At 39.5% G+C, this 18,606-nt stretch overlaps 2 protein-coding genes across 2 annotated transcripts; both read left to right on the top strand.

Annotated features, from left to right (window-relative positions):
* The first annotated feature begins 4,114 nt into the window (after positions 1 to 4,114).
* Positions 4,115 to 5,205, top strand: LOC128473645 (olfactory receptor class A-like protein 1). Its single transcript, XM_053455896.1, has one exon. The coding sequence runs from the start codon at positions 4,115 to 4,117 to the stop codon at positions 5,075 to 5,077; it is 963 nt and encodes a 320-aa protein (XP_053311871.1). The 3' UTR covers positions 5,078 to 5,205.
* An 11,737-nt stretch (positions 5,206 to 16,942) lies between these two features.
* LOC128473644 (olfactory receptor class A-like protein 1) lies at positions 16,943 to 17,920 on the top strand. The gene has a single exon (XM_053455895.1). It carries the CDS (start codon positions 16,943 to 16,945, stop codon positions 17,918 to 17,920), a length of 978 nt encoding a protein of 325 aa, XP_053311870.1.
* Positions 17,921 to 18,606: the final 686 nt, after the last annotated feature.

The following is an 18,606-nucleotide window of genomic DNA, read 5'->3' as shown; positions in this document are numbered from 1 at the left end:
TTTAATCACCCAAAAGTGGTTTGAAAAACAGGACCATGGAGGTGACAGTGTGCCATGGAGTTGCAATTTCTCCTAAAAGTTTCAGTAAACAAATACTCGTTGAAGTGCTTACAGTACTTTGCTATCCAAACTGGATTTGAGTAATATCTTTTGTATAAATATAATAGTTATAGCTAATGGGAACCAGGACACCTTGATCGGTCTTTTCATACTTAAAATATTTATATGCATGCTTTAGTCTTCTCTCACTCCATCTGTGCTTGAAAATCTGGGTTCAAATGCATTGAGGGTTTCTGCAGAATCACCTTATGCATTTGGATTATACCCTGTCCCTTACCTACTTGTGGTATACTCACTTCTAGTCAGCTCCACCACTGGCTCAAATGGGGGAAGGGAAAGCGGCGTCCTTTCATAAAATGTAGTTGGGGCAGTGTGCTGCAGCTGTGGATCTGCAGCTTATCCTAACGATTATTTATTACTTAGAGTAACATGTTGAAGAATGCATATTAAAGTACTAACAAAGTACTTTAATATGCATTGTTTGTTGGTGAAGCTGCATTAGACAGTTAATTGACTTTAAAGAGTATTTGTAGCAGTATCTGGTTTTTTTTTTTAATCTCATTAAACATGCATTTATAATTTGTGGTTATGTGTTGTCAAACAATTGAGTTTTGATGGCCAGTAATTTGAAACAAAGTTGTTTTTTATTTTATGACTTTTGAAGAGCTACAGTTTACAATTAGAAGACATGTGTTGTGTTATATTAAGGCGTAAGTTATGTCCCTTTTTTTGCAAGATCATTAAAACTAAAGTGTTTAGTAAAAACACAGAGCTAAGAAGAGCATAATGGGAATGACAATATTTCAAAATGCAGATGACTCTTTCCTTAACACCTTGTTGACGAAGACATTTTACAGCATTTTCAACATCTCTGCTGTTTCCTTGTTCAACTGTAATTTCCTAAACCCAAAGCAATTATATATATATCTAGACAAGTAGAGCTTTCGTTTTGATCATATTCATCTATATATTTAATATTAAAACCTTTTAAACATTATTTTTAAAATTGTTTTACAGTCTTACCTCCTTCTACATAGCTAATGCAAATGTAAAATAAAAACCCAAATACATTCATATACCCATCCTGAGTCCACCTCTAGAATTTGTCTAGAATTTAATTTTAGCGTTACATGACAAATATTTAAATTTGCTCATATTTTTTATTTTACAAATTTTAATATTTACAAATTTGGTGTTCTGAGCGAGAAACTTCAATAATGTTCTCAGATCTCAAAACCGCTACATAAAACTATATGTTTCTGAAAAAGTAGACAACCCATTGTATTGCACATTGAAAAAAAAAACTGCTTTTTAAACGCTCTTTGCAATGCTTCTTTGGATTTGTTACCCAGGTTATGCATACCTGCAGAAACAAACCAATTTCTATTTAGCTACATGCATAAGTGCGGAATGTTCTGGGGAAGCTATGGGCCTAAATTGGAACACGTGTAATAAATAAATAAATAAATATATTGAGTGACAGCATTTTTATTACGGATTTTATGTTTTTAGGTGAGGGAATAAGGTGGTATGGCTGATTATTTTTGTTTTTTTTACCTTTCTTTTATACTTTTAAAAAAACATTTTTGACATATATATTTTTTAAACCATAACTAGAGATCCCATGCACCCTCTGTTCAGACCTCAAGGATCAATTTTGTAACAGAGAACATGATGATATCACTAGAGGGTTTCCCTCTGCAACCAAAGTGCACAGTGCTCATGGAGCATAAAATGACTTCTCATACTGCAGCACGCTTTAGTGATCTCAAGGTTTCTGATCACACTGTGATCTGGAGGCAGAGCTGTGCAACTAAACTTTCCTGATCATACTAAGAGTAATTAGAAGGAGGGAAACCTGCTAGGACTCTTTTGGGTCTCCGTCAGAGTGAAGGGATCCTCCAGTGTTGTCACTGAATGTGAAAGCACTTTAAACACTTTCGCATTACATTGCTCAGCTTGGGGCGATATGTTTTGTCCCCAGTTAGCAGGGGGTAGACCATTCTGTCATTTGACAACCTGATTTCCCATGTACCAGCAGAAATATGTAGAGAAATATGTTGTGCAGTATGGTAAGCACACACTATACTTTATACTTATAGCAAATGTATCTTTATTTATTGTGAAATTATGGATTAAAGGTCTCTTATGATTCTTTCTGTAGATAATGTAGTAGACTTGTGCATTCAGAATCTTACAAATTTGAACTTAAATGAAAATTGCCAATTTCGGTAATTCATACAAATGTCTAAAAATGAAGAGCAACTCTAATGAATCAAATGAAAATGAGCAGAGAGCTCCAAATTTTTGCTTGCATTTTATTTGCAAAAATAACATTTACTCTCTCTTACATTCTACCTCAATGTCTCACTACCCTCTCTACTGACTGCTTCCGTGTCCCTATCTCCTGTCCATTTCTTCCTGGTACCAGCTCTGTTAACCAGAGAGAGTGTGGAAGAGCGTAAATGAGAATGTGAAAAAGTATGAGGGGGCATAAGAGAGCATGATTGAGGGTGATTGACATTCAATTCTGAATGGAAATAGTCCTCCGAATTTAGTCTGAATCCGTAAGGCTAGAAAACAAATTTTGTTTTTCAAAAATGTATTAACCAAAACAAAAATGTAATCTGAATTGTTTTTTGTGTACATTTGCACAAGTCTATATTGTAGTTATTTTATAATATAAGTTTAAATATTCCAGTAATGTTCCCTTCCTACATTTGACATGACTGTATTTAATTCCATTTGATCTGAATGTTAATTTAAAAAAATTATATAGTGCATAATTTTCAATGGCTTTTCGATGAATTGGGTATATCAAGGTCACAAGATATACCGTATTGGCTCGAATATAGGCCGCACTTTTTTCCCCCACTTTAAGTCTTTAAAGTGGGGGTGCGGCCTATATTCGGGGTCTAGTGCCCGACGCCCGGGACATGCAGTCCCGGGCGCCGGGCAGGCAGCGGGGTTAGGATACAGATCCCCCGCAGCGGTGCAGGGGACCTGCATCCTACTCTCGGATGTCCTCAGACAGCATCCCCTGCCAGCACTTTCCACGGGGGGCGGGGGGTGGTGCCGGCACGGGAGGTTGTCTAAGCGCATCGTCTGGACGGTCACCGGCTGCAGCGATGCGGGTAAACAGCCTCCGGGTTGTTTACCCGCATCGCCGCAGCCGGTGACCGTCCACACGATGCGTTTTACCTCTGCCCCCAAGACTTACCGGAGCAGACTCCCGGGTGTCTTGCGGGGCGCCGGCGGGGGACATCTACGCAATACGCATATACAACTTCCGGTTGTATACGCGTATTGCGTAGATGCCCCCTGCCGGCCCCGCAAGACACCCGGGAGTCTGCTCCGGTAAGTCGGGGGGGGGCAGAGTGGCATATCTCGGGGGGGGGAGGACAGTGGCAGCATATCTCGGGGGGGAGGACAGTGGCAGCATATCTCGGGGGGAGGACAGTGGCAGCATATCTCGGGGGGGGGGACAGTGGCAGCATATCTCGGGGAGGGAGGACAGTGGCAGCATATCTCGGGGGGGGGACACAGAGTGGCAGAATGTTTTTTTTTTTTTTTTGGTGCTTTTTTAAAGAAAAAAACTTTTTCTTTTAAAAAGCACCAAACTTTTAGGGTGCGGCCTATATACGGGGGCGGCCTATATCCGAGCCAATACGGTAGATATTAGTAACTTTGTAATGAGTAATAAGTCATTTTTTTGCAATAGCGTAATGGATTGGTAGCATGAACTCTAGACTTCTTGACACACTAATTTATGCACAGCTGTTCACTGAAGGGGCTGTATATAAAGTGAATGCCATCTATGCTCTAGTGTGCTAATAAATCTCAATACAACATCCTAATTGATAGAATAATTAAAGTGTATATAGTGATTGTAAAATGGAAGGTATTTTTGAATTTTTAATCATTTAATTTTTCTGTTAAACTTCCATTATTGTGTTTCTTAAGTAGATTTGCAATTAAGGTAATTAATAGAAATATCATACACAGAAAAAGCCATCAGGTTGACTAACACAGTGTTTCTTGTGCATTTTTAGAAATGGAATTCGAAGTACGTCTGATCTTCAAGGCAATAGGATTCATCATTTTGATCATCATTGGAGTTCCTAGTAATGTGTTCATTCTGGCCATTTTTATCCATACTAAAATCACAGAGAAGAAGTTGTTACCTTCTAATGCTATCCTTACCATGCTGGCTTTGGTAAACCTCTTAGTCATAATCACCAAAGGAATTCCTCAGGCCATCCATTCAATCGGCATAAGGAACATCTTAAATGATACTGAATGCAAATTATTTTCATTTATGTATAGGATCTGCAGGGGCATGACAATATGTGTCACTAGTTTGTTGAGCTGCAATCAGTGTGTAATATTAGCACCACCTTCAAAATCTTGGCTTATTTTAAAGCAAAAGATCTCACCCAATTTACCATGGATTATGCTGTGCCTATGGTCCATCAATATTGCAATTTACCCATCATGCTTGATACACGTCCGTGCCATAGGCAATTACACCACCTCTAAGTACACTCTACATTTGGAATTCTGCAATCATGATTTCATGACCTTTCAATCCTATGTTGCCAATGGAATAGCTATAGCGCTGAGAGATTTCTCCTTCGTAGGATCTATGACATTGGCCAGCTGCTACATAGTATTCACATTACACAGACATGGGAAGCAAGTACAAGGCATGCGCAGCTCCGACAAAAACCCCGGAAAAAGTGTTGAGTACAAGGCTTCCCGAGCTGTAGTGCTACTTGTTACAATTTATGTGGCACTGTTTGGATTAGATAGCTGTATTTGGATCTATACCCTAATAGTTTCAAGAGTCTCCCCAGCTATTTCAGATGCTCGGGTGTTCTTTGGCACCTTGTATGCTGCACTTAGTCCTGTTGTAATAATAAAGACTAACAAAAAAATCAAAACAACTTTAATATGTAACAACAAGAAAGAACAAATACATTCTACAGATACAACCACGACAGACAGCTCAGAATAATGGTGGCGCTACACTTACACATGTAACCATTGGGTAAGGGATAGTAAAATTATCCCTTGGCCTTTTCTGCTTCATTCATTTCTGACACCTTTTCTTGAGATGACCTAACTTCACACGGTTGAAAAAAATCAAACTACATTTTAAAACAGCCATCATCACAATTATAGTGCAAATAAATTACATCGATAAAAGTAAGGTTTGGACAATCTTTATAATAGAAGAATGAGTGGGAAAAAAAACTGGAGTTATGTAGATTCCTGCCTTCTGTTTTCTATTTATGCTAGGAAGTAGTACCGGTACCAGCAAAGTCCCACTGTTGGAATTAAGTATTGACAGTGAGAAGATATGGTGCAGGAAGGTAACTCTGCTAAATGCTGTAAAAATGTACTTCAATGTAATGTATGTATTCCTCTATTTTCTTGAATATAAGACAAGTACCTGGTCGTACCCCTGGTCGGAAATTCAAGGTCGTCTCATAATCGGACCTCAAATAGAGGTCTGACTGTAAGACTAAGATCCACATCTCCCATAGCTATGCAGGGGACCTGGATCCTCCTCTCTGGCAGCCTGGCATCACATGACCTTCCCATGGTCAGTCATAGAAGCCGCGGCAGAAGTGCCATCCAGAAGCGTAGGCTGTCTACGTAAATTGTGCAGGCGCCCAGCGGCTGCCCCCACTAGACACCAGGGAGTCTAGAGCACAGGGGACAAGTCTGAGGATACATTGGTAAGTCTGGGGGGCAGAGTGGCAAATAGGGGGGTTTAAGGCATATCTGGTGGGCAGCGGCATATAGGGGGAATAAGGCTTATCTGGGAGGCAGAGTGGCATATCAGGGGATGTAAGGCATATCTGGGGGCAGATGTGAATAACTGGGGGGCAGGTTGACAAATAAAAGGAAATAAAAACAAAAAATGCATTGTCTCAATCATTTTTGATTAATTAGTTTTGATTAAATATGAAAAAATAGTTTATTTATTAGTAAAAAAAAATTTCCTAAGTCTTATATTCAGGCTGTTTCTGTTTTCCTAACATAATAGTCAAATGTTGGGGGGTGGGTCGTCTTCTAATCGAGCAAATACAGTATGTTTACAGTGATATAATGGTATAACACCATTGATTTGATTTAGCCATTTTTGTCAAAAACAGCTTTAAACAATGTTACATAAGGTAGGGCACCAAATACCGGATTTGCTGTTTTTTTTCAGAGCAAATGCTCTGGGGAGAGGAAGGGTGACAAAGAAAAAAGTCAGAGAAAAAAGTGGAAGAGAGGGAGAAAGAAAAAGAGAGACAGAGAAAAGAGGAAAAAAGAAGAAAAAAAATACACATAATTAATCATGGGCACATATGCTAATATTTATATATTTGTAAAAGATTAACCATGTACCAATGAACGTATGCAATTTTAAGTGCAAATGTACTCAGTTGTTTTCCATTGTTTTGTGACATGACCACTTGACATACATCGCACTATTATTTATTTATGCATAACCCCTTATGTGACATTGGCAAGTTGGTAAAAGTTGCATTTTCTTTGTGTGGATCCAAAGAGGATCCAATCCATTCCAGCATTTTATAGCTAGTTTTGTTTACTTTACATGGCTTCCTCAATCTTGTTCTTGTCCGACTACTGGATGTTCATCCTTGTGCTGGTAAAATAAAAATGTTGTTATAACCAGCTTCTTCTTTTATTATTTCTTGAAAATGACAGGAGGGCCAACGGGGATACAGGCCCTTGAAATCTCACCTTCCAAGGTGATGCGGGTGCACTGTGCCGACTGCTGTCCCCACAATGCTCCATCATGGGGCTTTGCAGTGGTGGTAATTTGATTGGTTTATCAGACAGTTAATGAGATAGCAGGAATACTAATCAACAGCTTTCATAGAACCCAGAACATTGTATTATGCATGTATGATATACCGTATATTGTAATATTTTCCTTTTTCAAGATGTACACTATGTATACAAAAGTATTGGGATACACCTGTTTATTATTGAAATCAGGATTTGGGCTAGGCCCCTTAATTCTAGTAAAGGAAAATCTTAATGCTTCTGCATATCAAGACATTTTGGACAATGCTGTGCTTCCCACTTTGTGGGAACAGTTTGGGGAAGACCGTTTTACATTCCACCATTACCGTGCCACAGTCACAAAGCAACCACAAAGACATGGTTGGATGAGTTTGGTATGGAAGAACTTGACTGGTCCACACAAAGCCCTGACTTCATCCCTAACAAACACCTTTGGGATCAACTGGAACGGAGATTGCAAGCCAAACCTTCTTGTCCAACATCAGTGCCTAACCTCACAAATGCTCTAGTGGATGAATGGGCAAAAATTCCCAACAGCCCTGCTCTGTGAGGATCTACCGCTTTATGGCTGAGCTATTGCTACTTTTTCTCTTCACAAAAATAGTACTTACAGTGGACCAGGGTCTAACTTATGGCAAAAGGGTGTTATTTTGTAGACCTGTGCCTTCTGATTGGGGGTGTTCCATTTCATGTTCAGTTCATATTTAGAGTGGGTGGTTAAGCAGGAGGAGGGTAGATAGTTTATTGTGCATTATTTGGATAATTTCTTGTGTGTGGGGCCTCGGGTTGAAAAAACACCCCAACCAATGATGACATTTTTGATGTATAGGCAATAACCAGAATGCCGATTTAACATCTGCCTTAGCCATCAGTGCATTAATAAAAATATAGAATGGTTTTTGAATAAATATGACAATTCATCCAGAAAATCAACAGAGATTCATAGAAGGGTTCAATTGATACTTCCCTCCTATGGTTAATGGCTCCATGAAGAGAGTAACAAAAGTCAGAGAAGGAAGATGCAATAGTATAAATCTGTAGGGTAAAAATATAATTTATTGAGTGATTAAAAATTACTCGGAAGACAGGCCGTTTAAATATATATGAAGCAATCATCGATTTTGTGGGCCCGGATTTTCAATACCATAACATCCAACCAAATGAACACACGGACATAAACTGTTTTGGATAAAAATTGGCCCCATATTTTAATATGCATGGGAAACAAAACACAATCAATTATTAACACAATAAAGTCATTGTCAGAATTGCCACCAAACATAATACAGTGCATACATTCCCGCATTGCTTTCCAATCATCCCCATAACAATGACACCCCCCTCCGACCACACCAACACAATCCACGACAGCCTGTCTTTTAATTTCCTCAGATCTTCCTTTATCTCCCTTACCAACTCCCTCTGAGGAACCAAACCAAAATCATTCCCCCCCCCAGCATGCAACAACAAAATACTAGGGGCCTTCCCTGTACCCAACAAATTAAATACTTCACCCATAACATCCTTCCACTCAAACCCCCTAAAACCAAACAACTTCAACTTGATCTGTGCCTCCAGAAAGCCCAACTGCGGACCACATTCCTGAACTGTGGCTCTCCATTTGGCCCAGAAGACATATAAAAATGTCACACAATCCATGCAACTAAACCTGCAAAATAAGAACGTTAACAACCAATAAAACCTTAAACAGGACCACCCACTATAACATGAGCTCAGGGAGCAAATAGGACCAGAATCTCACCGATTACCACCTCCCAATCTTCTTTACAATGTCATCCCCAAAACCCAACTGTGCAGCCTCCTTCGCCACACCAATCCTAAATGAGTGTGTCCCAAACTACGATGGTTCCAAACCTTACCGAAACGCTGAACCATCTTCATGTAAGTAAAACGTATCCCCAGCTTCCGCAAATTCAACTGACAACAACGGACGGGGCATATCACGCCTGATGAAATAAGGCCACCTCACAACCCCCAACTGAAATAAAACCACCTCACAACCCCTTCCCAACGTATCCGCATACCTGAACATCAGACATCTGGAAACCACCCTTGCCCACCTTATTCTGACTCACCAGCTCTCCAATCATAAAAGCCTCAAAAAATGTCAACGCAAATGCCGCCCCAAATAAACTAGCCTCAAATAGCGAATAACGGATTTGTGGAAGCCACTGAATTATCTTCTTCAGGCTGTCCACTGACAATGGCCTCCTCTGATCCGGCATCTTCCTTCTTTTCCAAAAACCTTTCATAGCTTGCCCGATCAAAAAAAACTTCATCAGATCCCTGCACCCTTGAAATTTAAACCAAAAGGCTAACCCTACACGCAAAATTCAAACAACCCATTAAAGACCGAAGCTCCCAAATACCTCCCAAACCTTTGTCACACCCTCAACTTCTCCTGTGGGGGCCGACATTCCCTTTTTTCGAAATCAATTTCTAGGCCTAAAAAACCAAGGCACGTAGTCGGACCCTCAGTCTTATTAGCCACCAATGGAACCCCAAACGACTGCGTCACGCACTCCAGTGTCCCCAACCAATGATGACATTCTGGATGTATAGGCAATAGCCAGAATGCCAATTTAACAGCTGCCATAGCCATCAGTGCATGCGGCCCAGCCCGCCTAACCAACTTGACAGCCTGGTCGAATGATGCATAGGAAACCGATCACATCTCTTTATCAATATCATCATTAACTGATGACCCATAGGGATTGGACATATTCTGAATTATTCTAAACTTTCCCACTTCTTTTTTAGGAGCGACCTCCAACGGAGAAACGCGCAAATTAGGCAATGGCCCCTCTGCAAATGGCCCCACCATCCTCCCAAGCTGCACCTCCTTATGCAACCTCTCCCTCACTACATATGGAAATTCTAAGACCAACCTCAAATTTATAACAATCCCTGCTAACAAGATCCCAAAACAGAATATAAAACCCACTTGCAAAACCTCTAACAGCACCACATTCTCCCTATTGACATACCATACTAGCCACGGTAGCATCGTGTTTAAATTCACTGGCATTTGACCCAGAGGCAGCCATCCCGGCTGCCAGGGTAGCACTCGCCGATGCAGAGGAATTTCCCTTCCTAGAGCACCTGCTGAGGTTGTGGGCACCCCCACAATCTGAGAACTTATACTTAAACTTACATCCCGAATCCAACTTAGATTGGCCCTCATTAAAGAGCCAACAGAAACTATTCCCATTAACTGCTGACGAAGAACCAGTTATTATGCGTCATCATTAACTTCATTCACAACGACAGGTCCATCTGGTCCCACTGCATCCCTGGGTTTGCCGCGAGGCGATGCCTAAACTGCTCATCGTACTTCCACCACGCCATGCCCCAGTACATATAATACACCTCCCAAATGCCATCTAAATAATGAAACAGCGCTGAGCATTTGTCCGGCGCCTTCTTTCCCACCACACTAGCCAAGTTGCAGAATGCTCTCAGCCAGTTGCCAAACATCTTAGGGATCTTCCTGTACCTGCGCTTTTTCTCTTCCTCCTCCTTCTTATTGTCCATCTTAAGATGCACCCCTAGGGGCACCGCAAATGAAACATACGGATTCTGGTGGGCTGCGTCGGGAACAATATCCAACAATTCAGCCCTTTCACTGCTACTCTCAACTACCCCTCACCATGTCCCTGCACCATGTCCGTATGTCACCGCAGTCCGGACAGCGTTTTTAGTTGTAAACAGTGGATTATGGATTGTGATATCTTCTGGTGCAGTAAATGTAGCCTGTACCATGAGGTATATTGAAATGTTGTCTTCACTCGTAGGTCAACATCCAGTGTGTTAATGTAAATATTTTTTGCTGATTTTTCCTTTACCCTCACACTCAGTCCATGTGGAATAATAATTAATACAGTTAAATTTAAAAGTAGTAAGCGTTGGCAGCACCAGTCTCATCCAGCATTGTAGGCTTCTTTTCCTTGCCATTACTGCGATTAGTTCATTTAGTATACAGCCCAGTGAAAACCAAAAGTATTCCTAGACATGGTGGAGTGGCCTAAATTTAATGCTTCTGTTTTGTCAATATTCATTTTGAATCCCATTACGGTGCCCCACAAGTGCAACAATGTGAGTGTCTGAAATATATAGGCGTATATCATCATCCTCATAACCAATCAATTTGTATTCTAGAGCGCCCACCTTAAAGCCCTTAAAGTCTTTGGAGGATATCAATATTTGTAACAAAGGATCAAGAGCTATATTAAAGTGAAGTGTTGACAGAGGGCATCCCTGGCAAACCCCACGGCCCAGATGGCATGTATTTGAATCAAGTCCATTAGTTGTTATAGTGTGTCACAGGCACAGCTGGAACATAAGACAAGGGCTTATGGCCACAAGGGCTGGGCAGGCCAAGAGCAGTAACAACCAGATGGTAGGGCACACATACAGTCAGACAGTCCAATGATCAAGGCAGGCAGAACATGTTCACTGAGGTCAAACAAGCCAAAGTGGTAGGACAGGAGATACCCAGGATAATCCAAAGTCAAGCCAAGATCAATAGCTGGGAGTTCACACGGGGTCAAGCAGGGTCAGTGAGCTGAAGCACAAGTGTAAGAAGAATTGGTGCATGTACCAAGGCAGATAAAACAGCTTAGAACACACAAGCACTGACTGAGCGATAAACAGGAGTTATTTAGGGTCAGAGGCTTAAGCTTATCCCAGTCATGGACAGTTATGTCCTCTTCTTGCTGAATCCGCCCTCCATAGCATCCATCACTGAACCATCAACCGGGAGCCACCGTCAGGATAGAGGACACGCCCCATGCTGCAAAACATGGCACACAGTGATGTGAACATCATGACTGACATAGTGGTTTTTGGATTATTATAGAGATTGTGGTTAGATTTAGATATTTTTTACAAAAATGTAATCAAATTTTAAGAGAGGTGGCCATGCAATGGTATCAAATATTTTTTCAGCATCAAACCTTAACAATATTTTGGGACATTTTGTTTAGGATTGTTGGGTATGGATTACTGCAGCTATTGCTGTACGTCTTCCTTTGACAGAATGAAGACCTTTTACAAAGTCCAATTGCTCCAATGCTACTGTAAAATGGGTCAGTATGATCCTTACTTAATTTTGGTAATAGGATGGTTCTGGCATTAGTTAGGGTTTCAGCAAGAACTGTAAATTTTTGAAATTGAAATTAATAGTTATTTTGAAACTATTAACATTTAAATTTTTTTTGATTTAACTGTTTGATCTTCAATATATATCTCCAAATGCAAAAAATTAATCTGTGTGTCAACTGAAATCTGTATTTAATATTATCCCCCCATTGATTCTGATGTAAATAACTCAAAAAATCTGTTAAACTCTCCTTGTCTCCCTTCCATATAAAAAAAAAACTGTCTAAAAACCAAAAAAATATATTATTTATCTTCACTCTAATATAGCATCAGGGGCATGAAACATTACAAGTATTTGAAACAAAAGTCGACTGGCATCCATAGACCAGGAAGGGCAACCAACAATTTCAGGGACTTAATCAAAGCAGGGAGACAAGAAACCCGGAAGACAAAATTGTATCAGACACTTTGGTAAACATCAATAGGTTTGTTCGCAAATCAACATTTTTTTTCCCAGGATGTAAATGAAAGTGAAAAAAAGTCAAGCAATTGTAGTGAGGGACTCATATAGCAACACTACTAAAAATAATAAATAATATCATATATATAAAATCATGTTGTGCTGTGTAAGGAACTTTCTTTGCGCTTTAAGATTCGGCGGTCAAAGATGGATGTGTTTGGAAAAGTTGTGTGGGTTCAGTTGGGGCAATAGAGGGTCGGTAATTTGTCCAGTCACTGCAATAAAGGCGTTTTTGCATGGCTCGCCCTGGGGTTACAGGGGCCATAGTTGAAGTCTATGGATATTTTTGGGTGCCCAAGTCTGGGTCTACGGGGGTTATTAATGCCAGATAAGGGTGATAATAGAGGCTTCAAGGTGGGGCCTGCTGGGTGCATTTGTTTCCGCAGATCGGGCGGTGGCAGTCCTGACAGTTTGTCATGTGTTCGTCCTGAGGCTCTCTTATATTTAAGGTCCTATGCCCTATAAGTGTGGTTCATTGGTCACTCTTACTGTATCTCACAAAAGTGAGTACACCCCTCAAATTCTTGTAAATATTTTATTATATCTTTTCATGTGATAACTCTGAAGAAATGATACTCTGCTACAATGTAAAGTAGTGAGTGAACAGCCTGTATAACAGTGTAAATTTGCTGTCCCGTCAAAATAACTCAACACACAACCATTAATGTCTAACACCTTGGCAACAAAAGTGAGTACACCCCTAAGTAGAAATTTCCAAATTGGGCCCCAAGTGTCAATATTTCAAGCCGGTGTTAGAGCAGTCTAGGGTTAAGCTGAACAGGTGGGTGTGACAGAACCTCCTGTGTACCCTGGCTAGGTACCTCCGTCAGAACCTTGCTTCCACGCTTACCAGCTTTCCAAAGAGCTGAGGAACATAATATACGCAATCACCAGTCACCCAAACCACTAGCCGAAGCTTAGTGTAAAGTGAAGAACAAGAAGAATAGGGTGAAACTGGAACTTTATTCAGAGTCACACACAGGGTTTTGATACAGGCATAAATAAATGTTGTATTTTCCACACTGCTTTGTCGTTGACCCCTTGTGTATTGCCCCCAGCAAGCACTATGGATGTTTATCCCCCCACTAAGCCCACCTTTAGTATTGATTTATGTGACTCATTCCCTCATTCACATATATTCATTCATTCCCTTATTCACATATACCCATGATGGAAATTTAAGTTTGAAATCCACACAATGATAATAGTCTTTTGTAGGAATAAGGAGATAAGGGACAGGACAAGCCTTGTCCCAGCAGTCCCTGGAGTTCAGGACATGAAGGCTTCAGTGACAAAGTACATCAAAGATCTATTAGACATGTTGCAGATTCATAAATCCTGAACGACGCCCTACCACCCAGAGGGCGATGGTCAGCCTGACAGTTTTAATTTGACCCTCCTATATATTCTTGGAACTTTGAAGAAAATGGAGTAAGCATGTGGAAGCCATTGTAAATGCATATAACTGCACAAAGCATTTAACTGCACAAAGCATGAGTCTACAGGATTCTCAACCTACTTTCGGATGTTTGTAAGGGAAACCTGGCTACCAATAGATGTCTGGCTGTCAATATCCCCAGATGGCACACATTCGGGCTCACACTTCCAGTATGCGAGGACTGGCAAACAGAATCTTCACAGGGCCTATGAGTTGGCCTCTCAGGCTAAAGCAAAAATGGAGGAACTGAACAAAGGTACATATGATATCAAAGTAAAGTACCAGGAAATCCAACCTGGAGATAAGGTTCTTCAGTATCTGGGAAGCATTAATTGGCAGACAGATTGAAGCATACCCTTCTCGAAGGTGTGTCTATGCTGAAGGGGCTGCCAATGTACAACATAAAAGGGCCAGAAGGCTTGGCATAGGAACCATCTACTGTCGGTTGCCTGTGCTGAAGATGAGGAGTAGCAATGGTTTGGAAGAAGGCACCATAGAGAGTCCTAGAATTGGGAAAGAAAAGACTCAGAGCAAGCCCTTCTGGGTGAGATTGCTGTGAGCAGTGAGGAAGGCCCAGCAGTAGCTGAAGGAGCAGGCACCTGAATGCTTGCAGATTGGCGGAGTGGTAAGTTTGAGCTATCTCTACCTGTTGCACAAGAGGGCATCTTGAACCTTAGTCCACAATTAGGAGACTGTTTTTTACTGACTAATTTTAATGGTGGATGAACCCAACATGACCAATGCCTGTGTGAATTGATATCTTTTATGGGCCTCAATTAGCTCAGAATTGGACTGCAGTGGGTAAGGAGTTAACTAGGGTTAACAATCACAGGGAGTCTATCCAAAACCCTGTTACACTACGGTTTCAGCTAATATTTTAAATATGTACAGAGTTGTGTCTTGTTAGCCATAGGAAGAGAGCAAGTACATTTGCTTATTGGCTAGTAGAATGGTAAACTCGCTGTCAGGGACAGTGGGCTAATACCTGCTACTGCCTCCCACTATGTTAGTGGATAGATATGGCTGCACCTTAACTTCTAGATCTAGTAAGGATGACATATGTTAAGTGTAGCATCATACAGCACTCCTGTGGTTTATTTGCTGCTGGACAGTATTCATAGTTTGGCCTTTACTTTCTGTCCAGTTACAGAAAGGGTATACCTAGAAAATGAGTGGAATAAACACAGCTGGAATACATTAGACACCCAATATGTTTGATGGGCTGGTTAAAAGGGAGATCACATATAAAGTTAAATATGACAATGCTGGTAGGGTGGAGAGAGAGAGAGAGAGAGAATTGTATGCAAAACACTCAATAAAACATAAGGTAAAATATATTAAAATTAGAGCAGGTCCTCCCCTGTGCCTACATTTGAATAGAATTGTTCATTTAGCTACAAGGTTGTAGCCAGTAATGTTGCTTTGTAATTAAGTATTTTTCCTAATTAGTGAGTAGCCATTTGTGCTTTTAATCATATTTGTGAATTTTATCATGCATGATAGATCTGTTTAATGGTGAGGTTAAAGAAAGACGAAACATTTTAGTTTACTAATGAATAGAGTTTACTAATGGAAATGAATGTGTCCTTATTAATTGCTTTGGTCTAATTAATTCCTTGTGGAATTACCTAATGGAAAAAGAAAAATATAAATACTAACTACACTCCAAAACTCACTGAAATAAAACATCATCAGACACTTGCTGTGCTAAGGTACATAGAATAAGACTTGTTTCTAAAGTATAGAGCTGGGACATTGGCAGGCATTACAACTATTTATAATATATTGCAGTGATTGTAAAATGGTAGATTCTAAGCTGTTATGAGCACTCTTCCTATGTACAGTTTTTGATGTCTCCACATTCTTTATCTTTAGTAAGAAGCAGTCTTTAGAGAAGATGTTTACTTTTTATGGATTATTCAAATATTATATAAGTATTATATATTATATGATTATATTATATAATAAGTTTACTGTATAATAAAATATCACTATATTTCTTATAGATTATATAGGTGTCTATTATCTAACTAACTTATCTTTGTGTAAAATAACTTGCGTTATTAACAGGCTGTACCCTTGTGGCTGTAATATGTTTAATTGATTATTAGAGTTTTTTTTTTTTATTTACAACATGTTGTAGACAAACACAATATCTGTCATAAACTATTATATTACTGATTGCCTTTAAACAAAAAATATCATTTTTATCTGAATGAAGAAAACACATGGATGGGATGCACAGGAAATTTTCACAAATTATTTATCATTGAAAGGTATAAGTTGACGAGAGATAAGAAACATTTGGATTAAATTCAGGATAGCCTCACTATAACAGCCTCTTACCAATTATTTTAGTATGCTCTTCTACTTATCTATCACCCTCTTCCTTATATTACAACTAAGCTTTTGACCCCCAGTTTTAGATTATGACCTGATTTTACACACCTCTATAATTAAGTTGACTATCAACCTGATGATGTATGCATTACACATTTCTATGTCAATTCTCTTTTTCTTAAAAAAAAACCATAATAATGTGTGTGTGTGTGTATATATATATATATATATATATATATATATATATATATATATATATATATACATATATACATACATACATAACCTGGAGCGAACTTTCGCCAAAATGATGGCCCTTCCGCTGATGTGCTCTCCCCGATCCTTTAAATGAGGGAGAGGATGTCACCAAAAGTGCTGTGGTTTTGGCAGAAGTTTACCTTATGGCAAAATAGCAGTGTGTTCGGTGACGTCCTCTCCCTGATTGAAGGATGGGGGAGAGGATGTCACAGTAATGTTCCATCATTTGGCCCTAAGGTGAACTGCCAAAATCTCAAGGAAAATCTAAAAAAAAAAAAACCCCAAGGAATTTATAGGTGAAAATGTGCCAAGCATGTTGGACTTAATAAGTAGTTGTTCTCATTCCAGGCTTCAAACAACAGTTTAAGAGAACTATAATGGATCTGCATCTTCTCTTTAAAGCCATCGGATTTATACTACTATTAGTGATTGGTGTGCCCGGGAACATTTTCATTATCGCTCAGTTTACTTGCTTCAGGATCATCGAGAAAAAGCTCCTCCCAGCCAATATTATCCTGTTGGTTCTCTCCATAGTAAATCTTCTTGTTCTTCTTTCCCGTGTTATTCCTCAATCTTTAGAAGCCATAGGGATGGAAAACTTACTCAGTGATGTCGAGTGCAAGCTTGTCATATACACTTACCGAGTAAGCAGAGCCATGTCCATTTCAGTCACCAGCTTACTTAGCTGTTACCAGTGCCTCCTAATCACTCCAAGAAGTGGTTTATGTACCTATTTGAAAAAAATAGTGACTCATAATATTTCCATCCTAATTTTAATTTTATGGATCATAAACATTATAATGTACACATACAGCATGTCAATATCAAGGGCCAAAGGGAATTTTACAACTTCTCCTTATACGTTGCATGTGGTGTATTGCAATATTGACTTTTTGAATTATTTTACTTACATCCTTAATGGGGCATTTTTTACCAACAGAGATTTCATTTTTATAGGGCTGATGACGTTAGCAAGCGGTTATATTGTCTATCTGTTAATATCACATGAAAAATCCATAAAAGGCATCCGAAGGTCTGACAGACATAAAGGGAGATCAGTCGAATACAAGGCATCTCGAGCAGTCATTTTGTTGGTTTGTTTGTACGTTTTGCTGTTTGGGTTAGACAATGCCATGTGGATCTACACCCTAACCATGTCCAATGTAAGCCCCAACATGAACGATGCCAGGATATTGCTAGCCTGCTCTTACTCAGCTCTAAGTCCTTTGATCATCATCACATCCAACCCTAAACTGCAGCAAAGTATGAAATGGTCACAGAAAAATATGATGATACATTCACAAACCTCGCAAAATAACACAGGAGATGCAAAACGGGTTCACTATATCAGCTAATATCAGCAAAGTGAAATGTGCTGTGTCAAAATGCCCCTTGTACAGTATAGTTGGATAATTTCATATTCCATGATTACATTGCCATCCTGTGGCCAGTTGAGTTAGCACTACTTTTTGGAAACCTTACTATAAAACCTGTTAAAGAAATAATGACTGTGGTTTGATTTGAAATAGAATTGAGGTAATCCATGTTGTAATATTTGAGCCTATGTCATTTCAATGTTAAATTAGCAGATGCAAGCTAATGAGACAATCTCATATGTCTTTAGATACATGCATGCTTACTAAAACAGCCATGACATTTTAATTTTATAATTTTTGTAAAATATTTAACAGTGGGTGGAGGGGCATGAATGCACCCACTATAAATAATAGTGGTAGTAGTAAACAAGACACATTACTTCGCAAGTCTAAAGACATATTAAGGCTGTCCTATTTTCAAAATATTTTATGATATGGAGTTTTAGCTTACTCTTTGGTGCTTATTAATAAAGAGGCAATGTTATATAGTTTAAAAGGCCAGTTCAAATAAGCTTCTACCACAGGAAGGGCTGAGTGGCCCTTTATAGTGCAATGTAAATTAGGGTTTTAACCCCTTCATGATGTGGATGTAATATTACATGTAATATTGCAATACCATGGGCATACTCTAGGAACTTTTCATGTTTCGCCGGAGACTCAGGCAG

This window comes from Spea bombifrons, chromosome 2 (assembly GCF_027358695.1).
Source record: "Spea bombifrons isolate aSpeBom1 chromosome 2, aSpeBom1.2.pri, whole genome shotgun sequence".
Taxonomy (NCBI): domain Eukaryota; kingdom Metazoa; phylum Chordata; class Amphibia; order Anura; family Pelobatidae; genus Spea; species Spea bombifrons.
This window is presented reverse-complemented; position numbering and strand designations above follow the sequence as displayed.

Excerpts from the sequence above, each read along its gene's own strand:
- LOC128473645 (XM_053455896.1), top strand. The coding sequence starts at position 4,115 with ATGGAATTCGAAGTACGTCTGATCTTCAAGGCAATAGGATTCATCATT.
- LOC128473644 (XM_053455895.1), top strand. The coding sequence starts at position 16,943 with ATGGATCTGCATCTTCTCTTTAAAGCCATCGGATTTATACTACTATTA.